A 12,308-nucleotide genomic window follows, 5' to 3' on the forward strand; every position below is an offset into this window, starting at 1 on the left:
CCAGCAAGCTGGGGTCCGAAACGGATATCGGAAGAATGGCGGCATCTACAATGTCCCCGCGCAGTGATTGGCCGAGGAAAATGTAATCTAAGCGGGAGTAGGAGTGGTGTACGTGGGAGAAAAATGTGTAATCCTTTGTAGTAGGGTGGAAAAATCGCCAACCATCAACCAGCCCCAGCTCCCCCACCACCTGTTGCGTTGAAGTAGAAAACACTCCCATACCCGCCCTGTGACCCCCTGAGCTGTCCATTTCCTTGTCCCATACCAGGTTAAAATCCCCCAGCAGAAACAGATGCCCCTCCGCAAAATCCCCAACCTTCTGCAACAAGCCTTGTAAAAACTTATTCTGACCAGAGTTGGGAAGGTACACCACCACAAAGGTGCATAGCCGTCCCTGAATGAGCCCTTTGACCATCAACCAACGGCCCTCCTTATCGTTACGCACCTCTACAGGTTGGAAGTGAAGTGCAGTGCGGAAAAGGAGAGCCACCCCCCTATGTTTCGTGGCAGCGGAAGACCTATAGATAATGGGATACGCCCTATGCCGTAGACGCAACTCATCTTTCCGTGCCAAATGAGTTTCTTGCAACCCCACTATATCAAGCTGGTGATCCACTATATACTTCCACACCTTCTGCCTCTTCTGTGGCGAATTCAAACCTTTGACGTTCCAAGTTCCAATGCTAATCGGCATAATATAAACGAACCCCAGAACTCTCCACTGCCACCCCAAGAGTCCTCTCCCCCTTACTCAGGAGCCCTCCGGTCAGAGGCAACTTCAGAGGGCCAACCACGTACCCCCCATTGTAGCCCAAAGCCTCCCACCCGCCCGCAGCAATCCTGATCGCAACTCCAACCTGCCCACACCAATCCAGAGCATTCACACACAACAACAAGCGTCCTCGCATCAGCCCCCCCTCTCACCGTCATGGAACCCCCCCCCACCCTTCACCCCAATCCTGATCGCAACTCCAACCTGCCCACACCAATCCAGAGCATTCACACACAACAACAAGCGTCCTCGCATCAGCCCCCCCTCTTCACCGTCATGGAACCCCACCCCACCCTTCACCCCAAACCCCCCAACTCCCGACCCTCCCCACAAAGAGAAAAACAAAAGGTAAAACAGACTCAAAACAGTAAATTCGAAGAAAATACTCATCAGTTCCAGAAGTCCAAAGTTCGTGAGGGGCCTTCCAAACCGGAAGTGGGGTAGGGGAACCAACGCGGTAACCCCCACGGCCATGGTCAGGGGTGTCTCCTCCAAAAGTACATCCATACCCCTGGACCAGAAGGCCGACGCCCCTCCAGCGCCGATCCGTCTTCAAAGCAGAGGTCATGCCGCTCTGGAACTTTGCTGTGAGTCAGCCAGGGTAGCCGAGGCCACCGAAGCCACCGTGTTGCCTCGTTCCTGCAGGCTGGTAGTGCGATCCGGCCATGTGGTTGCGGAAATGCCCCCACCCCCACGGCGCTCGGTCAGCGCACCTCACGCCTTACCTGGGACCCCCCTGTTGTCCCGGAATGGAAGCGGCCGCTGGTCTGAGCGGCGCGAGCGGCTCTTCCGGCGCTAGGCCGAGGGCGCCAGAAAGAAGAGTGCGGGAAAGGGGACCGGAAGCGTTGGCACTGCACCCCAAACCTCTCCTGCAGCACTCTTGCATGCCTGGACTGGGGCCCACACACAGCTCTGCCCAACCCCGACCCTCTGCGTCACTCAAGAGATGGCCCTCTGACAGCAAATGGGGCAGAGGGCTTCCCCGCGGGGTGGTCTCTCTCTGGCATTGTGGGGTCTCTGTCTGTGGCAGCTAGTAAAGTCTACCTGTGACTGTCTCTTGCTCGCGGGGAGTCTCTCGGGCAGGGTGGGGGGCAGACGGTCACCTGCGAGGCCTAGAGGGAGCAGAGAGCGGTGTCAGCCCAGACTCACAGCCCCCACCCCTCCCCCCCAGGGACACACATCAGAACTCAGATCCCTGAGGACCGCCACTGTTAGCCCTGGCTGGCATGCCCCCACATAGATTGGGCTCATGCAGGCTCTCTAAACCCACAGCTTTAACCACCCCTGAACCGGTGAGCACGTAATCCCGGGTAAAACTTACAGCCCGGTCGGCTACCGAATCCAGCCGGCGGAACGTAAATTTCTGGTACCCACAGACTCGTGGGTGAAACTTGGTTCGTTGCCCACGGTGCGCACCTTGGCGCCCTTAATGTTTAACGGACAGCGGGAGGGGGCGGGCAGGCTCACGGACAGCGGGAGGGAGGCGGGCGGGCACACGGGCAGTGGGAGGGGGGAGGGAACGGCAAGAAAGCCACTCACCTAGACGCCAACTTCTTCCCCCGGGCTGCGGGGGGCGGGCACTTCCGGCCGGCCGCGCTAGGATTGGCCGGCCGGCCAGTCACGGGGCGGGAAACGGGGGAGAAGAGACGCAGTAGTGCCGGCAATGCCGGACCAGACACGGGGGCGTTCCCGGCGTCCCGTGACGTCGGCAAAAGCCAAAGAATGTCGGGAACGCCCCCGTGTCTGGTCCGGCATTGACGGACAGGCCCCTCGTCCAATGGCAAGGCTCCGTTTACGGAGCCAGCCAATCAAGGACGAGGGCCGAACCAAGCCACACTATGCAACTCAACAGGATTTCGCCTGCGCCGAAAAGATGCGCAGAGCGCATCTTCGGCGAGGCAAAACCTAAAAAGTAGTAGGCAAGCATAATTATCAGAATTCTGTCTGGAAGATTTATATTGATCCTTAGTTCTGTCTGAATTATTGTGAAACTCAACGAACTATTTTTTTTAACAACAAGCAGTACTAGATAGCATTGAGCAAGCAAATGAAGCCTGAGATTTGCTTCCTTTAGACTTTCATCAGGAACAAAACATGCTGAATACCTCTCAGAAGAATGCAAAGACTTGTCAAACCAGCAGGTCGTGAAGGTCTTCTTTAGCGTTGGGTATATTGAGGTATTGAAATAACTCAGAATTGAGATTGAAATGCAAACCAAATCTTTTTAAGACAATTATTTGGGCTCAGGCACTTGCTCCATTCCTCCGCCCATCCTGAAGACGATTTAACATTCCATGTATTTGGATGATGGAGGCATGAGACTTGGATGCAAGAGTAGGGAAACATTTAGATAACTATCTTGTGTTCAGGAGAGCCTGCTAAGTTAAAAACTAGCTATAACTTCAGTCTAATACATTAACTCAGCAGATGTCGCTGCAAGTAAGAAGCTGCTTTTGTAGATGAGAAGCTTATCTATAAAGGAGATCCCATGATGCAGCGGTCATCTAGTGGAAGGTAATATACAGCACGCCAATGGCAAATTTGGTATGTTCGTGATACTCCCACACAGGTAATGCAATATTTTTAAAGGGTCAATATAAATCCCTGTTTCTGTACTTTATATCAATCTATTTTCATGACTACATTATAAACACCTCAACAGCAAACATGTTCCACTTTCTTTTGCACTGAATCCTAGTAGTCTTTCCTGGCTGCAAACCAATGACAGAGTTTTTTAAGCCAAAATCTAGGTAGTTAAAAGAGAATCTTGCAAGTCAGTGATTCAAATCTTAATTAGAGTGACTAGAGTGAGCACGATATTGGCTATCCACAATGGTTTTTCATTTGAAAATGAGCTTGAAAGGCAGACTCTGGCCTGTCAAAAGTTCAGCTTTTTCCACAATCTGCGAAAAGCTGAATCCTAGCGAGAGCCAAAAGCATGATTGTTGATCAAACGTTAATGTACCTACATATGCAGGAGGAGAAGCAGACTGCCACTCAACTATTCCAGTAGTTTCACAAGTGTATGTGTCTATGGACTAAGTAAAACCATTTACAAACGCTCATTATTAGGAGGTATGACAATCTCCCTAACTTACCAATTTCATTATGATTGAGGTCGTACAAACGTTCAAAGGGAAAGTTTTTCTTCTCAATTTTCTTTACCACCTCTTCTGGGAGCTTGCGGAACTGACGCAGAGGACACATGGACTGCCACCTGCAAGAAAAAAGTATTAAAAACTGTGATGGAATGATTGAATGAATCTCAGCCACTGGTAATCACTATGGGACGCATACCAATTAATCATTATTTATGCACAACTTTCCACCTCAGTTTGGACCCAGCTATATGCAAATCAGTCTTGAACTTGCTCCAATAGGAGCAGTCCAGCCCCAACAGCCAAGCCAGGTCCTACCTGAACTGGAACACAAGCAACTCAGGACTGGTTTTGCCCTAGTTATGGGCTCATCAGCCGGGTACTATTAAATTCCAGTGGCACAATGTGTTTGGGTTCCACGACGGGGCACACCTGTCCCACCAAGGGCGAAACAATAAGTATACAAAACTGTGATGGATGGAATGCTCATATTCATCTCAGTCACTGGTAATCACTTGGACCGCATCCCTATCCATCTTTATTTTGCACACCATGCCACTTCAGTTCTACCCAGCTATACGCAAATCCGTTTTGACCCTAGGGCAAAACCAGTCCTAGGCTGCTTGTGTTCTGGTTCAGGGAGGACCTGGCCTGGCAGTTCCTGGCTGGACTGTTCCCCTGAGAAGCAGGGCCAATACTGATTTGCATGTGTCTGGGTCCAAACTGAGGTGGCATTCTGGGCAGAAAACGATGGATTGGGATACAGCCCAGAGCCGTTGCCAGTTGCTGAGATTAATTCAAGCATTCCATCCATCACCTTGCTGTTTTAGCACCTGCAAGAAGAAAGCAGGTGTTGTGAGGTAGATGCTTATCCACCATAGCTAATAAAAGATTCAGACTTAGACTTAGTATTTACTTACATACGCTTGTCAATCATTTTGCACAGATTCAGTGTCTTATCAGTAAGCTGGGCCCAACCACGGTTCAGCACGATTTCAAAGATGGCACGCATCAGGCGGCCAGCAGACTAGAAGGAAGAGGAAACTAGTTCAGCAGTTTGTAATCACCACAGTATCCAGCAATACTTCAGCATGCACAACGGTTACACAAATGAAAAAATACTGACCTGCAACAATGGTTCATTAGCATTACATATTTTATTGATTCACATGAGAACCTAGGAGCCTTGAATGCACATGAGCCTCTGCTTTACTCTACCTCTTAGAAGGGTTAAAGACCTCTGTAGGAAAGTGGATTATTATGTGGTGGTGTTAGAAGACCTCACCATGTATTAATGTCACAATCTCTAGCCGGTTCAGGAAGGTTCTTTAACAAATCCTTGAGATCAGTCATGGGTAGCTGTCGCACAGAAGCACAAGTTACTACTTGTGTAACGATATATCTGTAATAGACATTAGTTAGTGATAGATTCTTTACCTTAGAATATCCCCAGGCGTCAGACTGGATCCGTAAACTTTTGCGTAGCAGTACCCTTGTGCGTCGGTAGGCGTCGTCTGCGGCTCCGCGTCCGTCGTCGGCGCCGTGATAACATCGTCGGAGTACTTAGACGCCGCCTCCGCGTGCTGACGTCAGTTCTTAGACACAGCTTTTCCGCGCCAGATACGCAGAGCCATGATAGAACTAACACTGGTGGCATGAAACTAGGGCCCTGAAAGGGGATGACCTTAACCCTAGATATCGGTTCGCAGAACGGGGAGGATGGGTGGGTCGGTAAGGAATCTTATCACTAACTAATGTCTCTTACAGATATATCGTTACACAAGTAATAACTTGTGCATCTGAAAGAGACACGTTAGTGATAGACTCCTTACCTTAGAATAGATACCCCAGCAATACCAACCCCGGTGGTGGGTCTGCGAACCAATAATCACACCAGAAAGTCCTGGAGGACGGAACGGCCAAAGAAGCCATCCCTCCGGACTTGGCTGTCCAGGCAATAGCGTCTTGCAAACGTGTGCAGCGAGGCCCACGTAGCCGCCTGGCAGATGTCCTGCAAGGGCACTCCTCGGCCCAAGGCAGTTGTAGTTGCTGTGGCCGGAGTGGAATGAGCCCTCAGCCCAACAGGGGGTACCTTCTGAGCCAAGGAGTAACACGCCTGAATACACAAGATGATCCACCGCGAGATGGTCCGCTTGTGCACCGCTTTCCCCTTCTTAGCGCCCACGTAACCAATAAAGAGTTGGTCATCCACCCGGAACTGGCATGTGCGATCCAGATAAAACGAGAGCGCACGTTTTGGGTCCAGACAGTGGAGCCTCTCTTCCTCTCTCGGGGGATGCGGAGGCGGAAAGAAGGTGAACAAGGTAATGGACTGCCCGATTTGGAAGGCTGTGACTACCTTGGGCAGGAAAGAGGGCCTTGTCCGCAACACAACCTTGTCCGGATGGACCGAAAGGAAAGGAGGTTTACAGGATAGAGCCTGGAGCTCACTCACTCTCCTGGCAGAGGTGATGGCTACCAGGAAGGCAGTCTTCAAAGTAAGAAGGCGAAGAGGACAGTTGTGAAGTGGCTCAAAGGGAGCGCACATCAGAAAAGTCAGAACCAAGTTCAAGTCCCACTGAGGCATCACAAAGGGAACAGGAGGGAACGTATGTGTGATGCCTTTCAAGAATCGGTTAACAATAGGGGACTTGAACAAAGAAGGTTGATCAGGAAGCCTCAAAAAGGCTGAAAGAGCAAAAAGGTAGCCCTTGATAGTGCCCAGAGCAGAGCCCTGCTGGGCAAGAGAAAGAAGAAAGAGAAGACCCTCAGAAAGAGGGGCATTGAGGGGATCCACAGCCTTTGCTGTGCACCATGCCACAAATCTCTTCCACCTGCAGGCGTATACCGACTTTGTGGAGGGACGCCTGGCTGCCAGAATGATGTTACAGACTTCAGGAGGCAAGTCAAATGGCCTCAACTGTCGCCGCTCAATCTCCAAGCATGGAGGTGGAGACTGGACAGGTTCGGGTGGAGGACTGTCCCCTGCTGCTGCGACAGAAGGTCCTCCTGAAGAGGCAGACGAACCGGGGGATCGACTGACATACTAAGTAGCTCGGGATACCAGTACCTTCGTGCCCAGTCCGGAGCCACAAGGATGACTTGTGCCCGGTCGCACCTGATCTTCAGCACTCTGGGCAAAAGTGGTATAGGCGGAAAGGCGTACAACAGTCCACTCGCGACGAAAAGCGTCTCCGAGCGAGTGCCGCCTTGGAAATTCCAACGCGCAGAACTGATGACATTGCGCGTGATCTTCGGTGGCGAATAGATCTAACCAAGGCTCTCCCCACTGCAGAAAGAAACTTAGCGCCACGTCAGAGTTCAGACGCCATTCGTGATCCATCATGCACCGGCGGCTAAGTTAGTCCGCCCTGGCGTTCAGAGAACCTGCCAGGTGTTAAACCACCAGAGTCAAGCCCTGATGTTCCAGCCATTGCCAGAGGCGCAGAGCCTCCTGGCAGAGGGTCCACGACCCCACACCGCCCTGTTTGCTGCAGTACCACATGGCGGTGGTGTTGTCTGTGAACACCTGCACTACACTCCCTCGGACAGAGTCGAGGAATGCCTTCAGTGCTAGACGAATCGCCCGCAGCGCCAAAAGGTTGATCTGGAGCCGGGACTCCGCCGGAGACCAGAGGCCTCTGTCTCCGCCTCTCCCATGAGGCCTCCCCAGTCCTGGAGGGACGCATCCGTCACAACTACGTGCTCTGGTTGGGGAAGGGAGAGGGATCTGCCGCTGACTCAATCGCGGTCCGTGAGCCACCACTGCAGCTGTCTAGCAGTGCCCTCCGAGATCAGGACATGGTCGGACAGGTTGCACTGATGCTGGGCCCACTGAAACTTCAGGTCCCACTGCAGAGCCCGCATCCGCCAACGGGCGTGATGCACCAGAAGGATGCAGGAAGCCATCAGCCCCAGAAGCCGCAGCGTCAACCTTGGAATCAGAGCCTGTATATCCCGAACCCGCTGTTCGGGTGGGTAAACCCGAAACTGCGCAGAGTCGAGAAACGCTCCGATGAAAAGGAGCTTCTGAGAGGGACACAGGTGTGACTTCGGCACATTGATGGAGAACCCCAGCTGGTGCAAGAGGTCTGCCATTGTCTGGAGGTGGTGGACGACTGTCTGGGGCGAGCCCGCCTTCAACAACCAGTCGTCGAGGTAGGGGAAGACTGAAACCCCTAACCTGCGCAGATGAGCTGCGACCACCGCCATCACCTTCGTGAACACCCGTGGGTCGCTGGTAAGGCCGAAGGGGAGCACGGTAAACTGAAAGTGCTTGTGGCCTACCGTGAACCGCTGGTGGGCCGGCAGGACGGGGATGTGGAAATAAGCGTCCTGCAAGTCCAACGCTACCATCCAGTCTCCTGGGTCCAGGGCAGCTAAGGCTAGAGTCAGCATCTTGAACTTCTCCTTCCGGAGGAAGCCGTTGACGTTCGTAGGTCCAAGATAGGGCGTAGGCCCCCTTTGCCCTTCTTGGGTACCAGAATGTAGTGGGAGTAGCAACCACGTCCTACTTCTGGCCCAGGAACGCGCTCGATGGCCCCCTTGGCCAAGAGGGCCGAAACTTCCTCCTGCACAAGCCGCAAGTGATCCCCCAATACGCGGTGGTGTTGCGGTGGCATGGCTTGAGGGGTCGACTCGAAGGGGAGGGAGTAGCCCCTCCGGATGATCTGCAGCACCCACCTGTCCAAAGTGAGAGTGGTAATGGCGAACCCTTCCCCCACTGGCGTCACATGGGCTGAGAAGCACGGACTAGGAGGGTTTAGAGGCGGATGCTGCTGGGGAAGGTGTGGACTGGCCTCGCCGTTGTCCCCGACTGCCTCCACGGTGATTTCCACGGCCGCCACCGCGCTGGAAGTTAGTCTGCGGCGTGTGGCTGGCAGCACGTGTGGGGCGCCCCTTCCTTGGCCACGAAAGGAGCGAAAGGCACCCGTTTGCTGGCGTGGGGCCGAGAGGCCCAAGGACTTGGCCGTAGCCCTGGAGTCCTTAAAGCGCTCAAGCGCATGGTCTGCCTTGTCGCCAAAAAGGCGACGGCTATCAAACGGCATGTCCATCAGAAAGTTTTGGACATCTGCCGAATAGTTGGCGGACCACAACCAGGCGTGGCGTCTAACCGCCACCGTCGTTGCCATCGCTCTACCTAGTGAGTCGGTGGTATCCAGCCCACACCGGATAGAATATTTGGCTGCATCCCGGTCCACCGGCGATGATCCAGATCCCGAAGAGGGTCCAGTGGGGTCTCGCGGCACCGGGCCCGAAGGCGCCGGCGGTGTCAGGACAGTGGGGCCCGGCGGCGCAGGGCCCGAAGGCGCCGGCGTCGTCAGGGCCAAAGCACCCGACGGCGTCGTGGCCGAAGCCCCCGACCCGCTAGGGGCCCCAGATGGGTCCGCTGGGCCTGGAGGCGCCGCGGAGCCCGTCGGAGGAGAGAGGAACCTCATGGCCATAAGGAAGCGCTCTATTTCCTCCGGCGTCGCGCCTCGCGCAGGGACCGGAGGGTGTGGAGCTGGACGCAACGCCCGCAACTCTGACCGAGCCACGTGTGCGGTGTCCCCCGAACCCCCGGCCGCATCGCGCAAGCATCAGGGGGAGTCAGAAGAGCGATGATGCCTCTTCGACTTCTTGTGCTTCTTACCGGACGATGACTTTGACCCAGAGGAGTGGTGCCGACTCTCGGAACTGTGGTGGCTCCGAGCCCGCGACCTGTCCCTCGACCTCCCGTGGGACCGGGACCTCTCATGGCGCGGGACCGACTGCTGGAGTTCGAGTCGCCTGCGGGACCGCTCCCGTCTGGCTTTCGAAGAGAGGGCCCGGCAGTCGGAGCAGGCCTTGTCGTCGTGGTCGACGCCTAGACAAGTGAGGCACAGGTGGTGAGGATCCGTGACCGACATCGTGTGGTCGCAATCCTCGCAGTGCTTGAAACCAGGCATCCCTACGGCACCGATCGGAGTCATAAGACTTCGAGAAATCATCAAAAATGATCCAAAAAAGTTAGTCAAAAATTGACTAAGGGTTACTGCTTTTTCCAGATCTGCGCTTGCTGGCACGGAAAAAGAAGAACTGTGTCTAAGAACTGACGTCAGCACGCGGAGGCGGCGTCTAAGTACTCCGACGACGTCATCACGGCGCCCACTACGGACGCGGAGCCGCAGACGACGCCTACCGACGCGCAAGGGTACTGCTACGCAAAAGTTTAAGGATCCAGTCTGACGCCTGGGGATATTCTAAGGTAAGGAATCTATCACTAACGTGTCTCTTTCAGATCATTCAAGCTTGGTCAAAAGAACATGTATAAAACATTTAGAAATCCCCAAACAGGTAATAAGCAAGAGCCCCAATACAATAAAAATCCCAAACCAATTTATAGCAAGCATCTACAATGCAATAGGTCTTGCATTACTGATAGTTTTATTGGCGTTGCAAATAATAATGCAACGCCAATAGCTCATACTTTCAGTAATGCGAAACCTAGTGCATTGCAAACGATTGCATAGTGAGCCAGAAACCAGCATTGTATGTCTCAGTGCAGTACCGCAAGCTGTTCCTAGTAAGCAAGGACCAGCACTGCTTGTCTAGGTGCAGCACCGCAAGCTGCTCCTAGAGGTCCCTAGTGACCATCATAAACTTTGAAGATATGGTAAATCTACCCTACCTATAATGCATTGCATGCAAGACAGTACCAGGAGTACATTCAAATAGCTATGTCCATATATACAATTAGTAGCTTTGAAATGTGGCAAAAGAATTATATTAACTCCGGATTAGGTTAGGTTATACTCTATGTGGAGCTAATGAAGAGACATTTATAGAAGGTCTAATATAGATGTGGAAGGTGCAGTACCGCAAGCTGCTCCTAGAGGTCCTTAGTGAGCAAGGCACCAGCACTGTCAGTACCCTAAGCTGCTCCAAGAGGTTCCTAGTGAGCATCACAAACCTTTGGTCACATATGGTACTCCCATAATTACCGACCAGTCTCGCTCCTCCCTTACTTCGCCAAGATCGCAGAGAAGGTAGTTAACATACAACTAACCTTGCAAATGAATGAGCACAATCTACTACATCCCACTCAGTCAGGTTTCCGGCCATCATATTCAACGGAGTCACCTCTGCTGGTATCTACGGAAACTATACATAGGCATGCAGATGAAGGCAAGACGGTGGCGTTGGTGCTGCTTGACCTCAGCTCCGCCTTCGACACAGTCAACCACTCTTTGCTCCTGCAAAGCCTCAAAAAATGAGGGCTAGACAAGTAAGCCTTGGAATGGATGTTATCCTCCATACAGGAGCGGAGCTTCAAAGTGTTGCAGAGGCCGTTCTACTCAACAAGCATTTGCAATGCACTAGGGCTCGCATTAGTAAAGTTAGAGGTATTAGTATTGTAAATGACACATTTTTTTATTTATGTTTTGAAAATAGCAAAATTAATAACTGTCATTTACAATGCCAATAGTGTTAACTTTTGCAAACGTGACACCTATAGCATTTGTAATGCAATATGTGTTGTATTTACATGACTTGGGTGTATTATTATTAAAAATAACAATGGGTTGTATTTTTTTCAATATTTAATACTTAAATAAAAGTTCCTGTAATTCATAACGGCAATAGCTTAAACTTTTGCAAATAACTTTTTGGAAGATTATGTTTAGTGTATTTTATTGTGATGAAAATACAAGAACAGAAGTGAAATATTAACTTTTTTTGTGACATTTGTAATAACGTTTGAATCATTGAGAGAACATATTTGAATCAGTTGTTGTTGAATGGTTGCACAGATTGATGCTGTGGTGGCTGTGAATGATGTTGTGGCGGCGACGAGTGATGCTGTGGCGTTCAGTGATGCTCTGGTAGCGCATAGTGATGTTGTGGTGCCCCTGAGTGATGCTGTGGTGATGCGATGGATAGTGAGGGCGATAAATAGATAGAGGGAGGGCGAAAGATAGATAGAGGGAGGGCGAGAGGGCAAGAGATGGAGTGTGGGGCGGGGGAGGGATGGAGTGTGGGGCGGGGGAGGGATGGAGTGTGGGGCGGGGGAGGGATGGAGTGTGGGGCGGGGGAGGGATGGAGTGTGGGGCGGGGGAGGGATGGAGTGTGGGGCGGGGGAGGGATGGAGTGTGGGGCGGGGGAGGGATGGAAAGTGGGGCGGGGGAGGGATGGAAAGTGGGGCAGGGGAGGGATGAGTGTGGGGCAGGGGAGGGATGAGTGTGGGGCAGGGGAGGGAGGGAGTGGGGGGATGGATGGATGAGGTGGGGGGATGGATGGATGAGGTGGGGGGATGGATGGATGAGGTGGGGGGATGAATGGATGAGGTGGGGGGATGAATGGATGAGGTGGGGGGATGAATGGATGAGGTGGGGGGATGAATGGATGAGGTGGGGGGATGGATGGATGAGGTGGGGGGATGGATGGATGAGGTGGGGGGATGGATGGATGGAGCGGTG

General features: G+C 52.7%; 1 protein-coding gene across 1 annotated transcript in view; it reads right to left on the bottom strand.

The window, feature by feature from the left end:
* SNRNP200 (small nuclear ribonucleoprotein U5 subunit 200) overlaps positions 1-12,308 on the bottom strand; it is a 442,987-nt gene that overhangs the window by 219,198 nt on the left and 211,481 nt on the right. The window contains exons 25-26 of the mRNA XM_086943332.1: positions 4,791-4,897; positions 3,871-3,989 (exon numbers count right to left, since the gene is read on the bottom strand). Of these exons, the coding sequence (XP_086799458.1) occupies positions 3,871-3,989; positions 4,791-4,897 (226 nt within the window). The remainder of the gene's footprint in view (positions 1-3,870; positions 3,990-4,790; positions 4,898-12,308) is intronic.

Source organism: Lissotriton vulgaris, chromosome 11 (genome assembly GCF_964263255.1).
Source record: "Lissotriton vulgaris chromosome 11, aLisVul1.2, whole genome shotgun sequence".
Classification (NCBI taxonomy): Eukaryota; Metazoa; Chordata; class Amphibia; order Caudata; family Salamandridae; genus Lissotriton; species Lissotriton vulgaris.